This window comes from Sarcophilus harrisii, chromosome 3 (assembly GCF_902635505.1).
Source record: "Sarcophilus harrisii chromosome 3, mSarHar1.11, whole genome shotgun sequence".
In the NCBI taxonomy this organism is placed as follows: Eukaryota; Metazoa; Chordata; class Mammalia; order Dasyuromorphia; family Dasyuridae; genus Sarcophilus; species Sarcophilus harrisii.
The window spans coordinates 195,211,781-195,236,304 of NC_045428.1; the positions used below are offsets into that span (position 1 = coordinate 195,211,781).

The 24,524-nt window shown below is 35.7% G+C and overlaps 1 protein-coding gene across 12 annotated transcripts in view; it reads right to left on the minus strand.

Annotated features, from left to right (window-relative positions):
• REPS2 (RALBP1 associated Eps domain containing 2) overlaps positions 1-24,524 on the minus strand; it is a 258,619-nt gene that overhangs the window by 114,948 nt on the left and 119,147 nt on the right. For all 12 annotated transcript variants that reach the window (XM_031958943.1, XM_031958944.1, XM_031958938.1 and 9 more), the window contains 2 exons: positions 4,582-4,720; positions 1,911-1,974 (listed from right to left, as the gene is read on the minus strand). In XM_031958943.1, coding sequence (XP_031814803.1) covers positions 1,911-1,974; positions 4,582-4,720 — 203 coding nt within the window. The remainder of the gene's footprint in view (positions 1-1,910; positions 1,975-4,581; positions 4,721-24,524) is intronic.

A 24,524-nucleotide genomic window follows, 5' to 3' on the forward strand; every position in this document is an offset into this window, starting at 1 on the left:
ATCTTGAGAGAGTTAGTTTGTCTTCAAAATTAAGAGTCTTCAACTATTGTTTCACAGTGAAAGATGATTTCTGGACATTCGGGGCCTTATATAGTCACAACAAAGGAAACTTAGTTGTTGTGTCCTGCTTTCTAGAGCCCCCAAGCTAGGGTGACAAAATGTACCATTGCTTTCTAGAGTCCCCACATCAGGGTGATTAAAATATCCTACTTTCTAGAGCCCCTAAGTTGGGGTGACAAAACATACTGTTGCTTTCTAGAGCCCCTACAGTGGGGTCATTAACCAGACATTGTTAGCAGTTTCCCTCTGGGCTGAAGAGTCTTATACCTTACAGAATGTTTCCCCACTGACCGTGACTCTCTACAACTTGTGTGGGAAGATGTCAGGGCAAGTATAAAATATATAAAATAATATGTATTCTTAATAGTACTGAAAAAAGGAGGTCCTATTTAAGGAAAATCTAAAGTAAACTTTATTTTACTTTTATCTTATACATCATATTTAGTGGAACCATATGTTTATCAAGGGATAAATCTGATATGTTATCTATCCAAAGATGCAATGATTTTTCTCCTATATTCCACTTAAGTTATTCAATTAAAAAGTCAAAGGTATTGCCTTTATAATACATGTTATATACATATAATAGTATAGTACAGATATTAGTATATGCTATTATGTATATACTATTATATTACATACACATATATAGTAAAATATAGATAATAGTATATGCATATAATACTATAATATATATAACAGCATAATAATTTATTATATACATAAAACCCTATAATACATTTGACATTATACAATACAAAATGATAATACAGTGCCCAGAACTGTTTATTGATTGCCTATAGCCTCTGTTGCACTTGACTAAGACAAAGAAGAGAGAGATTCTAGAGTTCTTCTCAGGCTTTATTATCAAAGTAGACTGAATATAAAGATAGTTTTAGAATGTGAGAGACATTGGAAAGGACAAATTTCATTGAAAATATTGTCCATGGTCACTAAATATATGTACTCACAAAGATGGTAAGCAGTTTTATTCAATAGTTAAAACAAAACAAAAAACAACCTTTCCAACATTGAAAAGAATGCTTTACATGCATTTAATCAGCATTTTGTTTTGCATTTACAATCTTTTTTGGTATAATTCCCAGCCTGAAGAAAGATACTGGCCCACACAATGCAGTGAGGTTTACAGAAGCACCAAATGGTTCTCATAAATGCAAATTGGGCCATCTGCACCATTCTTGAAACAAGCTCATCAAAAGTAAAATCAGCTGGCTTGTTAGTAAAGTGCAGATGAATTCCACAGCTGTACTTATTAAACATTAGGTATTAATTAGGGCTTATCTAACAAAACATAAATCAAATGCAGAGTTCAGATATAACCAAAATATTTTAAATTAAACTTTATCACTGCAAGCCATTACTTGACTTACCCATTAACCTATCAGTCGGGCTTCATCATTGTCAACTTATCAGATTCATATATAGATATTAATTTAATTATTTCTTGAGTTAACTCATCAGAAAGGTTAAATACTTGGAAGACAATAAATCAGAAAGAATTTCTGAGACAACTTTTAGTGATTATTTGGAAATTTTTATCACAAAATCATAGATGTAGAGCTAGACCTCAGAAGCCAATCTCATTTTACACATGAGGAAACTGAGACAGACAGATTAAGGGACTTGCCAGCATTCATACAGCTAATAAGTGCAATCTTGATGAGAACAATATTTTTGAAATTATTTTTAAAATTAAGTATTTCAATAAAATTTTAAAGTTCCTTTAAAATAATAGCTTTTCATTGTATTAAGAAAACATGTTAAAATAACTGCATTTGAAGAGAACTGATTAAGCAGCTTAAAGAACTTAATGGTTCAGTTTTACTTACCATATATATGAAAGCTCTGGAATGGTCAACTTGGATTTGGTGAAAAAGTTCTTTGCCAAAGAACCTATAGAAAATCACACTCTTTAAACAATAAGTTGGTTACATGTCTAATAACAGCATTAATGTTCATTTGCATCAATTTGCATGGCACTTCCCATATTAATTTCAACAAGTCCTCTCATGATCAGAGGTGAAATATGCCTTTTTCAAACTTTAATCACTTGAGATAAAGTAATTAGTTAGATTTCCTAAGGTTAAAAGAATATGGCCAGATGTCCAAATATGCTGGATCTTCATTTTGTTGATATCATAGACCTCTTTAATATTATATGGGTATAACTCATAAACAAAAGCTCTTTTGGATCCTCAATAATTTTTAATAGTGTAAAAATGTCCTATACACCTACCTCTATAGTTGAATACCATTGTACTAAATTAAATCCTTCAAAAAATATCTGTACATATATATGTATGTAAACATACACACTTATGTAATTAAGCATTAATACATTTATATTCAAATTTATATTTTAAAATAATTCAAAATTATGTGTCCCAATTCCTCTCCTGCTCAATCCTCCAGAGTTATAGTCTTTACCACATACTTTCTAACTTTTAAAAAACATGATCCCAAACACCACATTCAACTATTTATTAATGTGTAAAATACAAAGTTTTCTATAGTGCATATGTTTAAAAAGAAAAACTAATGACTATTCAAGACTTTTATGTGATAAAGTATTGATCTACCAGATAAGGTCTTGCCTGACTTCTTTAAAATTCTTACTTTATGGATAATATAACACTTCCATAGGTAAAATGTGACACCAAAGAAAAATCCCTTTGGATATGTTTGGCCAGCATTCTTTAAAGAGATCTCTGGGGACACAGGTCGTTTGATAGCTTTTTGAGCAACCTCCCCAAAGAATTATTTTTTACTTTTTTTAATACTTGCAAATATCTCTCCAGTGAGCAAAGACACTACTTAAAGAACAAATTAATAATTTTTGTGTTAGAAATCAGAAAGTCATCCTTTTATTATCTAGTAGGTTCCAGACACACTCTCCCTCAGAGTGATTTGTGGTCTATAGCCAACAAAAACCAGAGCCAGGCTGAGTCTGGGTAGCAGGGGGAAACTATATGCACATTAGTTGACAATCTAAATGTATTTTCATGCTTCCTGACTGCATTAAATATCATAAGTATTCTCACAGTCCTCTATACCTTGGTTTTATATTTATAACCTAGTTTGCATTTATTGGTTAGCATGTCTTGTAAACTATATAAACTATGAACTAGCAGTGCTAAGTATAATGGATTGTAGAGAAAAAGGAAGCAAAGAAACTAGTCAAAGAGCAATTCTAATAGTCCAAGAAAAATGCCAAAAGGCCTAAAACTAAAAATGGTAGCAGCAATAGGAAGAGAAGGAAAAGAGAGATGAGAGAGAAATTGTAGCAGAAAAATCAAAAGGGCCTGGGGACTAATTGGATATTGGGGAAAATGAAGAGGAAAAGTTCAATGATAACTCAGAATATGGAGAAAAATGGTCATACTATTAAGGAAAATGATTAAGTTGGGGGCATGGAGGACAGGTAGATTTAAAGGTGAAATATCAGTCACTAATACATTAAGCTTTAGGTATCAGTGGAACATTCAAGGAGGGATGTCCATCAAGCAGTGAGAGGTATAGGATTAGACCAGTCCTGGTCCTTGCAGAGGGAAACAAAAGTATTTCCTTCAATGTGAGTTTGGCCTTCCAAAAGAAATCTTATTGGTGAGTACACAATATCCATTATTGACCTCAAAGCCTCAAAGTGATATTCAATAGGATTACACAGTCCTAAAGTAAATTCAGAAAAACTGTCATCTAGGCACAAACTTTAAAGTTTATATCTTCTAGCTTTTTCATGACCCTTTTTGTATCTATTCCACCACCACCCCATTTTCTCTTAAGAAGATTAAAGGATAAAAGACATTGTTCAGTATGGCCAACATAGAAATTTGTTTTGCTTGACTATGCATATTTGTGACAAGGTTTTGAGTGTTCCCCTCAATGGGAAAGGGGAAAGAAAATAAATGCTTACGAATTGAAAAAAATTTGATTTGAACAAAAAAAAAAAAAAATGAAGAGCATGAGACTGATTCAAGCTACACTGAACACTCTTTTCCTCAAAAACAATAGCAACAACTGTTTATACATTATAATTTGGGGGGCATGGAGGGAAGGGAAAGTTTTATTTAAAAAGACAGCAGATATCAAGAGTTTGGGGAAATGTAAAGAATAATAAGTAATTATTATTACTATTGTTGCTACTCTTACACAATTAAACATCTTTTAGAAATGATGAATGTTGACATCAGAGCTGATTTCAATCAGTACTTAGTGTAGGAGCAAACCCCCTCCAGCTTCCACTTAATCCTTTTGAAAGTGAAATTGGAATTGCCCAGGTGGGTGTGATTTCTGCAGTTCCTCCCCTACCCCCCATCTTTTACAATTGTAAAATAATTGTCCCACTAGGGAAAAGACAACAACAAAAAAACAAATAACAAGCTTGCCACAAGCTCTCCTTTTGACTTGCTTCAGGAAGTCTTAATGAGTTTACTTTGCATTTCTGTTAAAACAAGAAATGACAAAGGGACCTCCTAGCCTTTTCTCCAGAAGAATCCTTACCTGAAATGAAGGAACTTAGGTCGGGTTGAAGGGATTTGAATTGATTGATGTAGTACTCTCGCTGTTCTTCTGTAATTCTCCACGGGTCATCTGGATAATTACTGTTGCTCTCCTGGGGTTCCCGTTCTACAGAAAGGGACTTTAAAACAAATTTATGTGAGAACCTGACTTTTCTGGCTGACATTTAAAAAAATTTAAATGTTATCGGTTGCATCGGTTGTCCTGTAGATCCTCATGTCATAAGGAAGTGGAAAGGAATGGAACTTTCATGGGACAGCAAAAGATATACAATACTTCCTCTCCCCAAGAAACCACAAACAGGGTCATGGATCTGAAGGAATCTCAGACTGAGTCCAATCACTTCATTTTATAGTTGAGGAAAATGCACTAGGAAGGTCAAGTGAATTATAGGTAGTGAGCAAGAGAAGCAGGTTTTGAATGGAGAAAAGTGAGAGCCTCTTCTTTCAAAATGTACTTCACTCTATGTAACCACTGTGTTCCCAATTGTATGGATATCAGATAAGTATAAATGTATGGTAGCAACTTGCTCTTTAAAGGAACTATGTAGTGAATACAACTATGAAACAAGAATTCCTTCCTGATTTTTAAAAATAAATTGTTATTTTTGCACAGAAGTTGTTGTTTGTCCTTAGTTCTCTAAGAAAACTTTTACATCGGGGAGGTAATACCATAACATGTAAGTGAATTGGATTTAAGGGAGGGAGGGAGGGTTGTGGAAGGCCACCTGCCCCACTTTCCCCTCCAGAACCATCAGGATCTAGTAACCAGATACAGATCAAGACACATGGAGAGGCCCTGGATGAAATGGGAGACCACGGCCTTTTTAAGCTAAGGTCCTCAACAGGTCTTGACAAGAGAGCTCCAAAACTCTTTAAAACTCTTTGAAGGAGAGATTTTCCTAGAACCTTGCCTCTGTGGGACCCTGCCGGAGGGAAACAAGATAAACAGCTTCATTCTATTAGCTAGGTGGGGCTAGTTGAGTCCAGAGCTGGAGAATTCCAACCCTATTGAATTAAAGAGACTCATTCAATACTATTCAATTCCAGCTCAAACTCCACCCACCAAGAACTGCCCTCAGCTTGTAGCCAAGGCTTCTATTATAAAAAGAGCCAATTTTAAACCCTCTTTGCAGAGGATCTAACATGCCATGCTATGCCATGCCAAGGAAATCTCTGCCCGCTGGGATGATATTGTCTTTCAACGTTACCCTCTCTTTATCCTCACCTACTTCCCTAATGAGACTTTATACCCCTCTGTCGGGATCTATCTACTAGAAATTTGACTTCTCTGTCAGGACCCTGCCACTAAGGAATTTTCTATTCATATACAGCAAAGGCTGACTTCCCAATGCCAATAATAAACTTCTTTTTATCAGTCTAACTTTTTGGATTTGTAAATTCCTTTATGAAGGACCTCTGTACCACCAGAAGGGGGTTCCCAAAACTCTCTACCTTGCGCGAAACCTCTTCATTTGGTTCCCTGAACCCCAAACCTGCCACTAGACCTCATCATTTAACTCCCTGACCACCAGGAGCCCTAATCTCATCATTTTGGTTCCTTGAATCTAATCTTATCAGTCTCAGTTTAACTGAGACTGCACCTATTTTAAATCATATATTCTTAAAGCCTAACATACATGTATGCTGAATTAGTCTATTCAGCTTCATAGCATTCTTATGAGACAATAATAAAAATAACTTTATGTAGCACTTAATTTTCAATAACCATGTCAGGGAATGGTATAGGTTTGATTAATCTTATTTTATAGGTGAGAAAACAGATACTCAGAAAGGTAAAATAACATAGTCAAAAATAGGCCCACAATTCATAGCAGAACAAGGATTCAAATTGAAATTTCCCAAGACCAAATTCAGCATGGTCACACTCCACCATGCCATAACTCAAAAAAAAAAGAAAGTGGAAAATTACCTAAAACCCTCTTTTACAAATAAGCAATCAACAATAGCAGTAGTAGTAGCAGTAGCAGCATTTATATAGCACTTTAAGATTTACATATAAAATTTCAAATCATCCTCTTCAAAACCAAATAAGATATATGCAATTATTATACCCATTTAACAGATGGGGAAATAGAAACTGAGAAATGTTAAATGATTTGTCCATAGCTAGTAAGTGGCTGAGGCAGGATTTTTGAGATAGACAAATAGAAACAGAGAAACTAAATTATACAGAGCTTACCATGTGTCAGACAATAGGTTAAGTTCTTTACAAATATTATTTGATCCTCAAAATAACCCTGGGTTTGTTGTTGTTGTTCAGTCACTTCAGTCTTGCCCAACATTTTATAATCTCATTTAGGATTTTCTTGTCAAAGATACTGAAGTGGTTTGCCATTTCCTTTTCCAAATCATTTTCCAGATGAGGAAACCGAGACAGACTGCATTAAGTAATTTGCCCAGGATCACACAACTAGGGGATACCTGAGACCAGAATGGAATAAGGATCACAAATCTTCCTGACTCTAGGTGCAGAGCTCTATTCATTGTCCAACCTAATTGCCTAAACCTGGAAGATAGTTACATTATTAACCCTATTTTGTGGATGAAAAAACTGAAGTAAAAGGAGGTTAAATGACTTGCCTATGAGTCATACAACTAACAAATGTCTGAAAAAGGATTTGGAAATCAGATGCTCTGGACTTCAAGTCCAGCATTCTATCCATTACACTGCCTACTTATCTAAACAACTAAAACATGGAGCAAATTAGGGAGGGGGGTGAGGACATATATTCTAGAATGAGAAGCTAGGCCAAGTGAATCTCCTGAACATATATAGCAGTCTTCTACAACCATGTTGCATCCAAATGTGCCCAAGAATCTCATAAAGCATTCTCTGGCAGAACACTGCCTGAAGTGAAGCAGATGCATGACCAAGATTCCAGATGTGGAACATCACACAGAACAGCCTGATAGATGGGAGGCTAGTTGGGCTCTAATGTATGAAACTACCAGTAGTAACCTTGATCCCAGAATTAATTCAATACTTCTAACAGGTGAAAGAAATAAACAGTAGTAAGCTTTTATGTGTGACTGATCAAGAGATCCATGGAACTCTAGAAGAAGTGATAAGATGTTAATTAAACATTTAAGTATTCTAAGTAGGCTGAGACATCACCTTTAATCTACAGCTTCACTCTTTTATTCATCAACTCAAAATTGTTCATATTGCATATTAGGCTCACTTTTCTTCTTCCATATGTCTAGAAATGAGAATAAGAGTTTTCCTTTTTTATTCTTTCATCACTTGTAAACAAGAGCACTAGGTTTGAAATCAGGAAAATTCATTTTCCTGAGTTCAAATCTAGCTTCAGATGTTTACTAGCTGTATGACACAGGGCAAGTCATTTAACCTCTTTGCCTCAGTAAAGAGGTTAAATGTAAAATGAGCTGGAGAAGGAAATGGCAAACCATACTAGTATCTTGGCCAAGAAAACCCCAAGTGGAGCCATTAAGAGTTAGATATGATTGAAAGTGAGATCCTGGGTGCAGTTGATTGAAGGAATTGGACCCTGGGGCAGACAAGGAAGGACTCTGATAGAGATCAGGTTAGCCTCATTGTTAAGTCATCCAGTCAGAAATCTAAGTTATGTCAAACCCCTAAGAACCACTCTTTGTAGAGGTCATGGACAGCCCAATCTTGCTATGTCCTGTCAGAAATCCTAGTCATGTTCCTGCAGCTAAATTTTCCCTATAAATTTGTCCAAGGCTCATGCCATCTTTGTTCAATCCCTCTTAGGGTATAACCCATTATAGTATCTGCCTTCATCCCTCTCCCATGCCATTATATTCATTTCTACTCTACACCTTTAAATCTTGCTGCTGCTCCCTGATACCACAACACTCACTTTCATTCTTCCTTCAAGCTTTGGCTCAAGGTCTACCTTTGCTGTGAGGTATTCTTTGACCACTCCATGATCAACACAAATATATAAACTTTTAATTACCTCTCCAATTGTTTTATGTGTGTTCATGCCTTGAAGACAAGGTACTTTTAGGTTTCCTTCCTAGCATCTAACACAGTCCTGGAAAATATAGTAGGTATTCAAAAAATTTAATCATAAAATATCAGAAGTAAAAGGTAAAAGGTTAAAAAAAAAAAAAAAAAGAAGAAGCCCACTCCACTTCATTTTATAAGTGGGAAAAAAAGTTTTGGAAAGGTTAAATTGTAAGGGTCAGGGGAGGAGCCTCGCACAGGGCAATCAGAAAGTACAGAGGACTTGAAGCCTGAGATCCCCGGAGGTGGCCTCAGTGAACAATGTGGACCCCTCATGAACTCTGGTTGCATGGAGATCCCATCATGGAGGGGAGATGCCTCCTTCTCTAACTGGCTGTATGTGTGACCTCATGGACCCTATATAAGCAGTGGGGACCGGGAAGTAGGTGGAGCTCATTAGGAGTTCAAGGGAGTTGACTCGGAGTCAGCAAGAGGTAAGTGTGCAGCATGTGAACACGTGGAATGAAGCTCTGGAGCTCCCATGCCACTTTCTTTTTTTAATCAAGCTGCTGTTAGTGCAGCAAACTGTGATTTAAAGGGACAGGCTGCTTTTACAAGATGTTAATTGATTGAATATTTGTTTCTTTAGATACATAATTGTTTTCTTGTTTAAGGAATATGATCATAAATGTGATTTATAGTTTGAAAGGGTTATTTCAAAAAGTTTAATTGATGTTTTTAAGAACTTTTCAGATTCTTTTATGTGAATGATGCCAATTATTTAAAGGGACTCCAAGAATAATAGTTTTTGCCTTTGTCCTTTTGAAAATGTTTTTGTTATAGACAATATGTAGTTTGGGATTTTTCTGTGTATTGGGTATTTTAAAAGCAAAATGACTGGTATATTATTCAATTTATGAAATATCTACTTGGGTAAGAATTGTGTGAACATTCTGGGATAAATTTCTTACTGTTACGTCTACATATTGTAAGACTATCTTCTTGTGGCAGGGTGGAAAAAGAGTGACCTTGTCCAAGTCACTATCAGTAGGTGTCCTCTTTGTCAAAGGACGAATAGGCCCAATGACAAGTCTAAAAATGAGGAAGGCCCCCTGGTATCAGGCCTTTCCAAAGCATACAGGTGGACTTTATTACTTAACTGCCATTAGTGCGACATCTCAAATACCTGTTGGTCATAGTGGACCATCTGACCTCATGGGTGGAGGCCTTTCCCCTTGCCCGGGCAACTGCTTCAGCAGTTGTAAAAGTACTCGTTGAGCATATCATTCCGAGGTATAGATTGTTGGAGCAGGCAGATTCAGACCAAGGCATCCATTTTACAATTAAGATCTTCCAATCTGTGATCCAAGCTCTAGAAATATCATGGGACTTATATACTCCATGGCATCCCCCCTCATCAGGTAAAGTGGAAAGAATGAGTAAGGAAATTAAACAGCAACTGACTAAATTGGAGTTAGAGACATAATTGCACTGGACCAAGTGCCTTCCCCTTGTGTTATTAAGAATTGGAACAAAACCCCAAAGGGATGTGGGATTATCACCTTATGAATTATTGTATGGTCACCCCTATCCAAAAGGGATTCAAAATTCTTTCTTGGATCCAATATTTGAAACCAAGTGTTTTTAAGGAAATATGTTATGTCTTTACTGCAACATCTAAAAACTTGACAACCAAAAGGGCTTATTGCTCAGACTCTTCCCTTAAGATTTATGGTGCATAAGTTCTAGCCTGAAGGGTCCTGGTTCAGACATGGAAAGAGGACAAGCTGACCCCAACTTGGGAAGGACCATTCCAGATCCTCTTGATATCAAATACAGCAGTGCTACACAGGAAAGGGGGTGGATTCCACATACCAGAATTAAAGGACTGGTGGATGCTCCAAAGGTGTGGACTTCCAAACTGAATCCAGAGAACTAGCTGAGACAAACACTGAAAGGAACGGATGAACTGTGCATGTAAAATCTTGATAGTGGTATTGATCTGGGGTATCTTATTGGGGCATTGCCTAAATCAAACAGGTACAGGGCCATGGATGGGAGAGAATAAGTGTGAATGGACTTTTACTCATCAACCAGAGAGGGTAGATATTATAGATTGTAGTGAGTATAGAAACAGATGGAGCAAGTCAAATATTGTTTGTGATGATGGGTTGGTGCTTAATTGTGTCCACCTGCATTCATTAGAGCAGGGGTCCTCAAACTATGGCCTATGGTCCAGATGGGTCTGCTGAGGACATTTATGCGGCCCTTGGGGTTATGGCAAAATCAAACCGGAAGTGGCATTCGACCTAAACTCGCGTTAGCAATGCACACTTCCGGCGGAGACAGAGTGTGAGATGATACCAAGGTGAGGTGAGTTCCCAGGCTGGGCTGTGTGGTGTGGGGAAGGGAGAGAGATGCAGAAGACAGAAAACGGATGGCCCGCAGTCTTGCACAGTAACAGCAGCCACCACAACAGACAGGTGCGGGGATGTACAGTGCAAGCTGCGCATGTCACAGCCGCTGCAGGGGGAATTCACTGCAGAAGTGAAGGTCGGAAGCTGGAGCGTGAAGAGTGGGAGAGAGAGTGAAGGAAACAGAGGCATCACAGCACAGAGGCAGCTTGGAAGAAGTTGGGCATTGCACTCTGTATGTCTCTGTGTGGGCAAAGTTATTGCTGGTAATATTGTTTTTGTAGCGCTGTATATATATAGGTATTTTACTAATAGCAATTTGGGATTCCTAGGAAATAATGATGTCAAGAAAAAGAAAAATTGACTCAGAGTGTAAGATATTCAAAGAACAGTGGACTTATGATTACTTTTTCATGCAGTACAAGGAAAGAGCTGTATGTCTGATATGCCAGACACTATATTCTGTGTTCAAAGAATATAATTTGCATTGACACTATGAAACTCAACATAAAGATAAATATGATTGTTTGGTTGGAGAAGTGAGAAAAGATAAAATATTAAAACCGAAAAATACATTGACAACTCAGCAAAATACTTTTGTGAAGCAGAAGCAGCTAAATATTTCATAAGTGCAAGCAAGTTTTCAAGTTGCCGAGCTAATAGCACGCACTGGCAGACCATTTGTGGAGGGAGAATTTGTTTAAAAAAATGCCTTCTTTCTGTTGCCAAAGAGATGTGGCCAGCAAAGGCCGATTTATTTAGTGCAATGAGTCTTTCAGGACCTACAATTACACGGAGGATTGAAGAAATGGGAGACAATCTGCATCAGCATTTGCAAAACTCCATAAAAAAAATTTCATATTTTTCCTTGGCACTCACTCGATGAAAGCAATGATGTTTGTGATTCTGCACGACTTCTAATTTTTATTCGTGTGATGAATGATTATTTTGAAGTCATAGAAGAGCTTGCTGAACTGCAAAGCATCAAAGGAACAACTACAGGAGAGGATATCTATGAAAAAGTTTGCCAAACTATGAATGGTTTGGAGCTGGACTGGGCTAAACTAGCCAGCTTGACAACTGATGGTGCTCCTAGCATGGTGGGATCTAAGAAAGGAGTTATTGCTCGCATTAACCAAGAGATGGACAAACATAACCATTCTCATCCAATAGCCATACACTGCCTCATCCACCAACAAGCGCTGTGTAGTAAATCACCGAAGTGGGACTCTGTTACGAAAATTGTAGTACTTGTGTTAACTTCATTAGAGCTAATGCACTAAATCACAGACAATTTCAGGAATTTCTATCTGAGCCAAATGTTGAGTATGAAGATGTTCTATATCACACAGAAGTCTATTGGCTGAGTCGAGGGAGAGTTTTGAAAATTTCTATGACTTACTTCCACAGATTACAACTTTTCTGCTTTCAAAAAAAAAAAAGAATGGCACCTTGCCTTTCTGACAGATGTAACAGAGCTACTCAACTATTTCAATATGCAACTTCAAGGAAAGGGGAAGCTTATCTGTGATATGCAATCACATGTCAAAGCACTTGAATTAAAATTAGGCCTCCTCATCAAACAAGTAAAGGAGGAAAACTTCTGCCATCTCCCCACAACTCAAAATCTGTTAGTGGAAAAACCGCTGATTGCATTTCCAAACAAAACATGTGTGGATTCACTGGAAAAATTGCAAAAGGGGTTCCAATTTAGAATTAAAGAGCTTCATCTCCATGAACAGGACATACAGCTTTTCTGTAACCCATTTTCTATTGATATTGAAAATGTGGGTACATGTTGGAATCTTTACAAAGTATTAAGCCATTAGAGTTGATAGAGACAATAATTATCTAATTTAGCATGGTTCAGTATGATTGATTTGATCTTACAAGGAGATGTTATAGGCCAGAAAAAACAAAGGTACTAAGTACAACTGATAGAAACAATGCTTGTGTTCACACCTTTAGAGAGCTCATAGAAGCAAGAAGTATTTAAGTACTCATTGGAGTTCACACATTTGGGAGATTTCAGGGTTTAGTATGAGATATATGAATTCACACCTCCCTTGAAGCTCTTAGAGCCAGAGAGCACTCTGGGAGGAAACCCATAATTCCACTCTCTCAGAGAAGATCATATATAAGAAGCAGACAGAGGCCCAGTCAAGGGAGTTCAGTTGAAAAGATTCAGAGTAGAGGGGCATCAGTTGGAAGATTGCCACGAGTCGGAGTTGAGGCCAAGGCAGAAGCAAAGGGGTAGCAACAAGAGCTCTCAGATCCAAGCAGAGAGATAGGCCTCTAAGAATCTAGCTATCTGGGCCCAAGGAAAGAGACAAGATTGGAAGGAGAAAATAAACGTTTTCATTTTATCAGCTGGCTGCATTTTGAGTGATTATTTACTTGTAGCTGAAACTAAGGCTGCCTCCAGAAAACCTCCCCAAGAAATCTGCTCCCAGAGAGAACCATTATAATATTTTAAAGAAGAAAAACACCACAGATACAGTTTACCAACCAGAACTGGCTGAACTGCAGAATTGTGACTCTCTGAAAGACGCATTCAAGTCAAGCAGCCTTCATAATTTCTATGCATCTCTCCCCTCATCTTCATCTCAGGAACCATGCACTCAAAATGGCAACCATCTTTGGCAGCACTTATGTCTGTGAACAGACTTTTTCTAGAATGAAACATTGGAAATCTCCAACCAGATCAAGACTAACAGATGCACACTTGCATCACTTGTTATGACTAGCAGTGACAAATATGGAACCAGACATTGACCATCTCATTAGCCAAAAGCAGGCCCATAGTTCCCATTGAAATACTGGTAAGTTTGTTGATTTAACTTTACTTCATTTTAATTATTATATTTATTCCCGTTTTGTTTCTTCACTTCAAAATAAGATATATGCAGCATGCACAGGAATTTGTTCATAGTTTTTGTTTTTACTATAGTCCAGCCCTCCAACCTTTTTAAAAAGTTTGAGTTCCTCTGCATTAGAGGGTAATGAGGAATGTTTGAAGGAATTTAGAAAGAACAATAATATTCCATAATATTCATATACCACAATTTATTCAGCCATTCTCCAATTGATGGGCATCCACTCAGTTTCCAGTTTCTGGCCACTACAAAGAGGGCTGATGGGCAAATTGTTAAGGAAATCACGAAAAACATCCATAAGATTGCATGTGTGCCCGTGCAGGTTTGGAAATCTCCCTTTGGTACTGGCTGGCGGTGATGGTTCGGTGGAAGTTGGTGGAAACAACTGTTGGGATATGGATTAATAGTTATAAGTGGAATTATCCTGTTACCACTGTGTTTACCTTGCATAATTCAGTTGGTAACAAGAATAGTTTGAAGATCACTGTCAAGAATTTTACATATAGAGGATACCATTAAAATGATGATTTTACAAAAAGAGGGATGGGAGGCGGTAGCAAGGGATGATCCAGATGAGGAAATTAACAAGCAATATATAGAGATGTTAATTGAATTTGACTACATTAGTTCTTCATGAGGAAAAAAAAATATATATATATATGTGTGTATATATATATATATATGTATATATAAAAAAAAATATATATATATATATATATAAAACAGGGGGAATTGTGTGGAAAAGGTGAACTTGCAGCTCAAGCACATATTGATCAGTGACTATTAGATAAATTAATTGAAGCCTTAAGGCCTCAGTTTTGGCTTCTCCGGAGTCACGTGATTTTAGATAAGGCCTGGACTGCATTCCATTGTCCAAAGAAAGGTCAGAGAATCTATACCATTATCTAATTTACTGCATTCTACTAGCCAAATAGGGTTATAGAGACTTATGTAACCAATCATAACATATAGAGGGTGGGATTTGGGAGGTTCTTTGTCTGAAATGTATAAAAACTGTGACCATTCTCATGGGAGTGGCCCTCCTACTATGAATTTCAGCTCACAGAATGGGATGGTCTGGTTCTCAAGAATCTAATAAATAATTCTGCTTTTTATGAGTGATCTCTGAGTAGTCAATTTGGGTAAGTGTCTTCATCCCAAACATGTATATGCCTGGGTTATACAAACACACACATAGAGAAACAAACTCATTTTTTCAGAAACAGAGGAATTAAATGTGCTTGCATTTTAAATATTCATACCCATTACTTTTATTTAATCAAATTCAGATCTTTAACTTTGAAATTTTCTTTTTAGGAAAATTGATTATTTTTTAATGGAGATTCATTTTTAAAAATTCACTGAAAAGGTGCTGAAAAGAATCAAACAAAAAAGAAAACAAAAAAACAAAGGAGTTAAAACACAACTGAATTACGTAACCTATAAAGTGAGTATTGTTATCTTGAATTTAGGGAAAGTCTTTAAATAGTTCTTTAATCATATAACATTTTTTACTTAATTCATAATGCCACCTTAGAGTCATGGTAGAAAACTGTCTTTATATCCATGACATGAAACCATTTTATAAGTTTAAAAAAATCACTTCATAATTTATCCCTTTTGGAAATTTCAGTTACTAAAGACTCTTAGGGAATTATAAACCAAAATCTATACTGAATATTCTCATAACAAAGTTCTTGTGCATTTCTAAAATTATTAGCCTTTCTAAGCATTTTTTTTCTGTTTTAAGAAGAAGGTCTAAGTTAAAAGCTGTATTTTTTCGTGTAAGAAACCAGGTAAATTAAGTTTCTATACAAACTGAAGATGCCTATACTATCCGCCTCCATATGTTAAGGTCAAATGTTCTGTTGCCAAAGTATCTGTATCCATTTGCTCTTTGACTTAAAAAAAAGGAGCAAACTCCAATATATCACCAAAACAATAGGTGACTACTTCTACAAGACAGAAAAAAATTGAGAAAATAATGTGATATATATAATTACACAGTATTCCTAACTGATATTATTCAAACATTTATTGAGCACTTACCTACTAGGCCCTATCACTGCTAAGTATTGTAGAATATATAAAAACTATAAGTAGAAGGGTCAATTCCTGCCTGCAGGGTCCTTAAAATGTAGTTATAGAGAGAAAATAAGCCAAGAAAACAGTGAATGAATCAATATGTCTGTTTATATAGAGGCATCTGTCCAAACATGCAAATGAGAACTATGCATGAAAGTACAAACTGCATTCTGGACTCCTATAAGAAAATAATAAATTGTACAATGTAAATAATTAAAGGATAGAGCAACATAAAATAAGGTGTGAATTTCATGCTACAGAAAATAAGTACAAAAACAGCTGGAAAAGGAAGAAATCAAAGTGGGTTAGCATTGTACTTACTGGCCCATTACATATTTCCAAATTACACTTTTAACAAATCCCAGTACCATTTCCTACCAGACTAATCTCTTCCAGATCTCTTCTTTGTGTAGCTATTCAGTGCCATATTGCCACAGAGACACCACAGAGTTGTGGTCCATGAATTAAACGGCAACACCCTAGACCCTAGACCACATCCAAACCATTTCTCAGAATCTTTGTTTTATTAAGTGGCAATCTCACAGACAGAATTCAACACATGGCTTGTCAAAGTGGAGCTCACAGACCATGTATACTAACATTCATTGATTTTCATCTTTTATTTTTACTGGGATTTGGGGAAAACTAAAGAGAAATATTACCTTTAGCTGGAAAAGGACACAAAATCCAAAACTAAATACTTGCTAGTTTTACTATTAAAGTATTTTGACATATAGCCAATCTCATTTGGAGCTCAAAGTTTGGCATACAAGTACATTGTATTTGGACTGTCCATTAAATGGTATATTTTTAACTCTTGGTTATTGTGATGTATAGATTTTATACATTCATCACTAATTGACAGTGTATTTTCACATTATCTAGATGTCCTTTATGAAATAAATAAATATTAATAATGTTAAAATAATAAACATAAATAACAAATCAATAAAGGCTATTCCTTCATTTTCATTTATCTTTAAAATTCTGTTTTATTTAACACACAAAGTAAAATCAAATCATCATAATGAAACTTCCACCAGTTACACTTTTCTATAAAACAAAAATTCTGTTATTCCAGGAAAGTCAGTTTGTCTTTAAAATTAATAGAACTTTTATTTTTATTTGGGGGGTGAGATGTAGTAGATTCATTAACCTGAATCAAAAACTACATGCTACCCATTATGTATTTTGCAATTTCTTCAACTAACCCCACCCCTAACCCACTGAGTTAGAAGAATCTCTATCATCCCATGTCTCTACTGCCCTTGCCCTTCATCACTCCAAAGTAGGAAATGAAGATGGAAGACTCATGATGAGGAGGGAAGAGATGCTGTCTGGAAAGAGTAGGCTTGGATACTTCATTGTCTAGCCATAAATGTGCAAGAGATGGAAGGAGGGTACATAGCCTAAAATGATGTTGCAGCTGACTGGGATACTTTGCTCTCCATTGCCTGATGTCAAGCACCCTCTAGAGGGACTTAATTGTAGGCACAAATTAAAACTCAACTCCCTTCAGCTCTCTCAACAGCTGGTTGGCACCACATAGCCAATTAACTGTTTTTAGCCCAAGCCTAAGGGGTTTAATTACATTCACCCCTTTTGAATCAAGTCCAGTTCAGTGAGTCACCAGAGGGAAATAACTCTGTCCCCACTGGAGAGCAAGCCATCAAAAATGCTAAGACCGCTACATAATCACACATATGCAGGTACAGGAGTTGGCAAGGGCTGGCAGCCTAAACAAAGTAAACACTGACTTGTTTTCATCAGTAAAAGCCAGGCTTTTCTACTACTACTTTATATTTCTTGGATGCCTACAAAATGTGCACCAATTATCTCTTTACCTTTCACCTATCTCACTATGGTCTCTAAAAAGTAATTATTTGAGGCCTAAGATAATATCAAGAATTTAAAGGAAAGAAGAGAAATTAAAATAGGAGTAATGAAGGAGGGAGGTGGTAGACAAAAGAAAGGCAAAAAGAAGAAAGATTATAACAAAAGTGAAAAGTAGGACACAATTAAGAGCAACATTGTACAATGATCAACTATGATAAGCTTCCCAGTGATACAATGATCAGACAATTCCAAAACTTGCCGTTTTCAGAGAAAGAAATATGGAGTCTGAATGCAGATGGATGCACACTATTTTCATTTGTTGTTGTTTTTTTTTTGCTTTTTTCTTTCTCATGTTTTTTCCCCTTTGGTTCTGATTCTTCTTTTTTCACAACCTGACTAATATGGAAATATATTTTACAAAAGTGTACATGCATAACCTATATCAGATTGCTTCCTATCTTGTGAGGGGAGGTAAAAATTTGGTACTCAAAATCTTACAAAAATGAAAACTATATTTACATGTAATTAGAAAAAATAGAATACTATTAATTATTTTTAAAAGTGAAAAGCAGGATTAGTAAGAGTGAGGCAGTAAGGATGGAGAAAGAATAAGAAACAATCATTAGACAAATTTCAGAATTCAGATTTTGGGTATGGACCAATTTCAGGCCATAGAGACATCTAAATGAAGAAATTAAGGCCAACTATAGTTATGTGAAAAATGCTCTTTAAAAAAAACCTATTGATTAGAGAAATGCAAATTAAAACAACTCTGTGGTACTACTTCACACCTCTCAGATTAGCTAAAATGATAGGAAAAGATAATGATAAATGGTGGAGGGGATGTGGGAAAACTGAGATACTAATGTTTTGCTGGTGGAGTTATGAATTGATCCAAACATTCTAGAGAGCAATTTGGAACTATGCCCAAAGGGCTATATAAAATTATGCAAATCTTTTGATACAACAGTATCATTATTGGGTCTGTATCCCAAAGAGATCATAAAAAAGGGAGAAGAAATATTTGTAGCAGCTCTTTTTTGTGATGGCAAAGAATTGGAAAAAGGAGTAGAGAGGCCTACCAAATGAGGAATGGCTAAATAAGTTATAGTATATGAAAATAATGGAATATTATTGTTCTATAAAAAATGGAACAGGCTGATTTTAGAAAAGCTTGAAAGATTTACATGAACTCTGATGCTGAGTGAAGCAGGCAAAACCAGAAAAACATTGTACACAGCATGAAGACTGTGTGATGATCAACTATGATAGACTTGGTTCTTCTCAGCAAATCAATGACCTAAGGCAATCTCAATAAATTTTGGATGGAAAATGCCATTTGCATCCAGAAAGATAAATATAGAGATTACATGTGGATCAACACACTATTTTTACCTTTTTTTCCTTTCTTTTGGTTTTTCCCTTTTGTTCTGATTTTTCTCTCCCAACATGACTTATGGAAATATGTAAAAAAATGAATATACATGTATTACCTTAAAAAATAAAATGAAAACAAAAAAAAACAGAAAGAAAAAAGATAGACTCACTTAAAGTTTGATAATACTTGAAATTATGATAAATCAGAAATGGAGACCATAGGAGTTGAGGAAGTTTGTAAACTGAGATATCATAGTGTTACTGGGTTTTAATGTAAATATTGAACCCTTTGAGGTTGGATAGAGAGAAAAATGATAAGCTATATACTTAAGTCATTAAGGAAAATAAAAGAGGGTTCTGAGAACCAGCAGATGGCAGCAACAAGGATCTGAGCAAAATAAGGCATCAAACTGAAAGGAGGAAACATTGCTAAATCATCATTCAGTAAGGGGGAAGGGAGGACTGAGGTAAGGAGAGAAGCATGAATGGTTTGGGTACTGGTGCCTTACTGTCACTAGTCAAATCCAAATTTTTATTTAAGCACTTAAAACCCTTCACAACCCCTGGCACTATTCTATCTGTCCTGCCTTATTATATACATTTCTCACCTTCAGGCACTCTATGGTTCAGAAAAAATGGACTTTTCTCTTTTTGTCACAAACAACATTCCACTCCCTTCTCTGTGACTTTGTACCAGTTTTTCCTCATGCCTGCAATGTCCTACTCCTTCTTTTACCTCTGCCTCTTAGAATTCTTAACTTTATTTAAAATTTAGCTAAAAATGGCGAATGGGTGAACAAGTTGTGCTATACAGTTGTGATGGAATGCTACTGTTATAAGAAATGATGAATTCGGTGATCTTAGAAAGACATAGAAAGGCTTCCACAAATGATGAGATGGAAATGAACAGAACCAAGAGAATACAACAGCAACACTGTTTTAAGAATGACTTTGAACAATTAAGTCATTTTGACTATTATAAATACACAAATTAAAAATAAAAGGATATACAAAGATGCTATCTGCACCTCAAGAAGGAACTGATGAATAGAAATATGTATAAAATAATTTTATCAAAAAAAAACCCTATTTGTGTCTAATGGTAGCCATCTATAGAATGGGAGTAAGAAAGGAAAAAAAAAAAACAAAGAAATTTACATGACAACTTCATTGCATATTTAGAGGAACTAGTAAATTGTACATGGCAGATTTTTAGTTTCATGTGCAATCATCTTTTTTGTTGTGCTATGTTATAGAAATGCTTGTTATGTTCCATGAATTGAAAATATAATATATTTTTAAATTTAGCTAAAAAGACTGCCTCCTACAAGAAGCCTTCCCTGCTTCCCCTTGCTGCTAATGCTTCTCCACCCAAAAAAATTACCTTGTATAAACTTTGTATATATTTCGAATGTTCTTTTATATTGATTTGACTTTTCTAATAGAAAGTATACTCAGAAGACAGGGCCAAAGTGTCATTTTTATTTCTGTATCCCCAGCCTCTAGCACACATAGTTGGTGCTTTTAATAAACTATTAACTATTTTTCATCCAAGGAAGAAAGGAAAGAAAGAAAGAAGGAAGAAGGAAGGAGGGAAAGAAGAAAGGAAGAAATAAAGAAAAAAGAAGGGAAAGATGCTATTTGAATCTAGAGAAAGAACTGATAAATTAAAATATGCATAGAATGGAGGGTATATATGTGTGTGAGTATATATATATATTTTATATATATGTATGTATATATTTGTGAGGGTAATGGTAACCATCTCTAAGGCACAGGAAGGGAAAAAAGAGAAGTTACATGAAAACTTTATTATATATTTATTATACATAAATATATACTTAAAAAAGAATAAAAAGCTGTATATAAGATTTATAGTTTCATGTACAATCAGCTTTTTTTTATTTCTTCTATGTTATGTAAATGTTTATTTTATTTCATAAGTTTAGATAAAGTAAATATAATTTAAAAAAAAAGAAAAATGGAAGGAAGGAAGGGATAGAAGTGGGAAGAAAGAAATAAGTAAAAATAGAAGCTTATAAAGTAAACCATTTCCCAGATTCTAATTAAAATCTTATAGGGTGATGAAACTTTTACACCTCCTCTCTCAGACTGACCACTAGCTTGACAGAAGAGCCAGCGGATATAGCTATGGAAAGAAGTTATAAGGTAAGAGATTAAGACTTGATTGTCTCTGGAAGGGGCTTAGTCCAGAGGCTTTTGCACTATTTTATGTTGTTTACCCTTTGTCACTCTTCTGAATACCTGCACAGAATAATGTTTTTAAATGCATAAGATGAAATACATAAGGCCACAAAATAAATTAATTTTATTGAAATGTAGTCATCAAAATAACAAACAAATTTGTGGTCCCTCTAAAATCTATCAACTAATCATTGAGAATCTGTGAACCCCAGATTATGAACTTCTGGTCTAGTTGTTGTAGAACTGTGAAAATTCTTGAGAAATTCTTGCCTCAAGGAATTTACAGTGGAAAGGCCAAAATTGCTTCCATTATGAAAAGGGAATGCAATTTGGACTTTCGAACATAAGCCCCCTGAAGCAAAGATTCCCCAAGAGAGACTTTTTTTTTCTTTATTGTATAGATCAGTATGTGTTCAAAGGAATATTTAACCAGCATACATCAACAATCACACAAGAGGGAATAGAGAGAAAGAAAGATTTTTGGTTGTTTTGTGGCTGTTATTTTAAGTACATGAGGAAGAAAAGGCTATCCTTTCAATGTAAATAAAATGCCTCTACTCTCAAAAATAAGGATGCAGAAATCTTGAGAGAAAATATGGAAAAGTTAGGGGAAACAGGAAGAAGTTTCATGTCCTCAGGAACGAGATCCCTCTAAAGATTTCAGAACAAGAAGCTAATTTTACTGCAGACCTGACCATAGGCAGAGCAGAGTGGTGAGGTCTGACCAACCTCCTAACCTTTAACCCCTGGAGAAATGGCTTAAAATTGTAGCTTTGCTTTCCAATGAAATAAGGAAAAGGATAGTAAAAACAAGATGTCAAGATTCAGGAAATAATGTAGATGCCTATAAAATCCATCAAACCACTTCTTCCTATAATTAACACACACACACACACACACACACTCCTTTCTATTTCAGTAAGAGGAAAAGAAGTTAACATTTCCAAAACTATTTTCAAGGAGTCTTCCTTTAAATTATGTTAATGTTTCCCACTTCTAACAATTGGGACTTTATTAGTTGCATTTCACCGGCTAAGTCATTCAACCTGGCTGCTATTATGATCCAAATAAGGACAACCAGATGTCCCAGTTTGCTAAAAAAAGGCTGATATTCTGGGGAGAGGGACGGGGTGGAGGTGAGGGGGGGAATTGTAATGAAGCTAGTTTGTGCTTTTGTTTTTTGTTTCTTTCCCCTGGTTTCAGAAAATATTAGTTTACCTCCATGAGCATCTTAAAGAGACCTAGATTATTCCTGAAAAGATTCAAGTAACATTGGATTTAGTCTACGTATCTCACTTTGCAGACCATACATGGTAACAAACAGGAATATTGTAAAACATCAAGAACCATGCCTTACCTCATTTCTACAAAGAAAGTCTTCAATCTCAAAACCTAAAGGACCTGTCTCTTTAAAATACAAAACATAACACATTTTCTTAAAATAAATATATATGTGAAGGATAATATACCTCTTTAAAATAATCAACTAGCTCCTTTTGATATTAAAAGTAGGGAAGATTTTCTTATTCTTTTCTCTTGCTCCCTTTCTTGTGTCTTTTCTTCTAAAATCCACTCAGGAGACCAAACACCACATTTCCCAAGATTCTTTCTGCAAATCAATTCCAAATGAAGGGAAGAATCTTAAAAATTGATTGAGTAGAAAGAGGAACAGAATTGGAATCAAATCACCTGAGTGTCACCTGCCTCTGCCACCTGATATCTCTATTACCTGGAACAAGATCACAGCCTCTCTGGATATAAATTTCCTCACTAAATTGGATCCTGATAAAATGACTGAATTGGATCCTGATAAAAAATGAATGAGTTGGAGTAGGTAATCAGAAAGGTTTCTTTCTGTGTTCTAAATCTAGCATCAAAATGATACTAACTAGGAACAGATTTCAGCTGGAAAAGAACAGTGAATTAAAACTGAGGACAGAATTTCATAAAGTACCTCTATATCCCTAAAACTCACCACACTCTGGAACAATTATCTGAGTTTTGAAGCACTCACCAAGAATGGATCTTAAAAGCAGAGAGGAACCAAAAGCTTACTCTAGGAGCATACCAATAAGTTCTTTGACAACAAGAAAAAAAAAAACAACAGAAAGATATGACAAAAAAATGAAGAAGTCATTGTCTAAATGAGACACTATGATAAACAATTCCTCCTCCTTGAAATGCGTCTGTCAGGCCTTTTCTGTTTATCTCTTATCTATACAATTTATGTCTGTTTTCAATCCTCTACCTTTCCTCTCCTAAAGCACTCCAAGCATCAAGACTGCTTCATTGTCAGTCTCCAAGAACCAACTGTCTTTCACAGCACTCAACCCTAAAACCTATTCTGAGAACTCATCTCCTTTGGTCAGCTACAATCTCAAATCCCTACAATGATTTTATTTCTCCAGACGAATAAAACCTTCTCAAGCATCATCCTTCTGAAGAGTTCCATATTTTCCCTTTAAGACAATCTAATCTTAATCTTTTTTGCATACAAAAGTTTGTTGGTCATTATTTCTTTAGGCATGAATAGCTTTACCTAGAATTAAACCATGCTTGAGAGGTCCACTAAGAGGCCTGAGGCATTAGCAGGGAAGTATGTTAAAAGGGAGAAGGAAAATATGAAGAAAAATAAAAATAAGGGAATTAAATAGGAAACAGTGGATGGGGGAAGGAGAAAAGGGGAAGAGGAGAGAAAGGGGGAAAAATGATTTCCTCAACAAGATTTCTCAATGGCAGCAAAAAGTGCGATCTGTCAACATTGCCCTGGCAATGTGGAAAGTGAATATTTAGATGGTCACATAACATGTTTGGTACTCTGTTTATAAGATTATGTTTCCATTTATGAGCAGATCAGTAAATCTAGCATTCCTCATGAAAATCAACAAGGTAAGAAAGTAACTCTTCAATTTTTCCCAGGGCAATGAAGGATGTAATTACCAACAATTCACAGGCTCAGCTCATGCAATTATTCAGCCTTCTGTTTCTTGACTCTAAGAGAGTTCCAAAAAAATAAATAAATAAAGGGCAGTAGGTTTAACAATTTAAGGTCTGGAACACAGACAATCCATTGCAGCCAAGGGTCTGTGCCAGAGTCCTTCTGATGAGAAACAGACATGAATAATGATGAGTTTCAGGACTCTAATCTACTCCATTATCAGCCCTTGGTTATTCT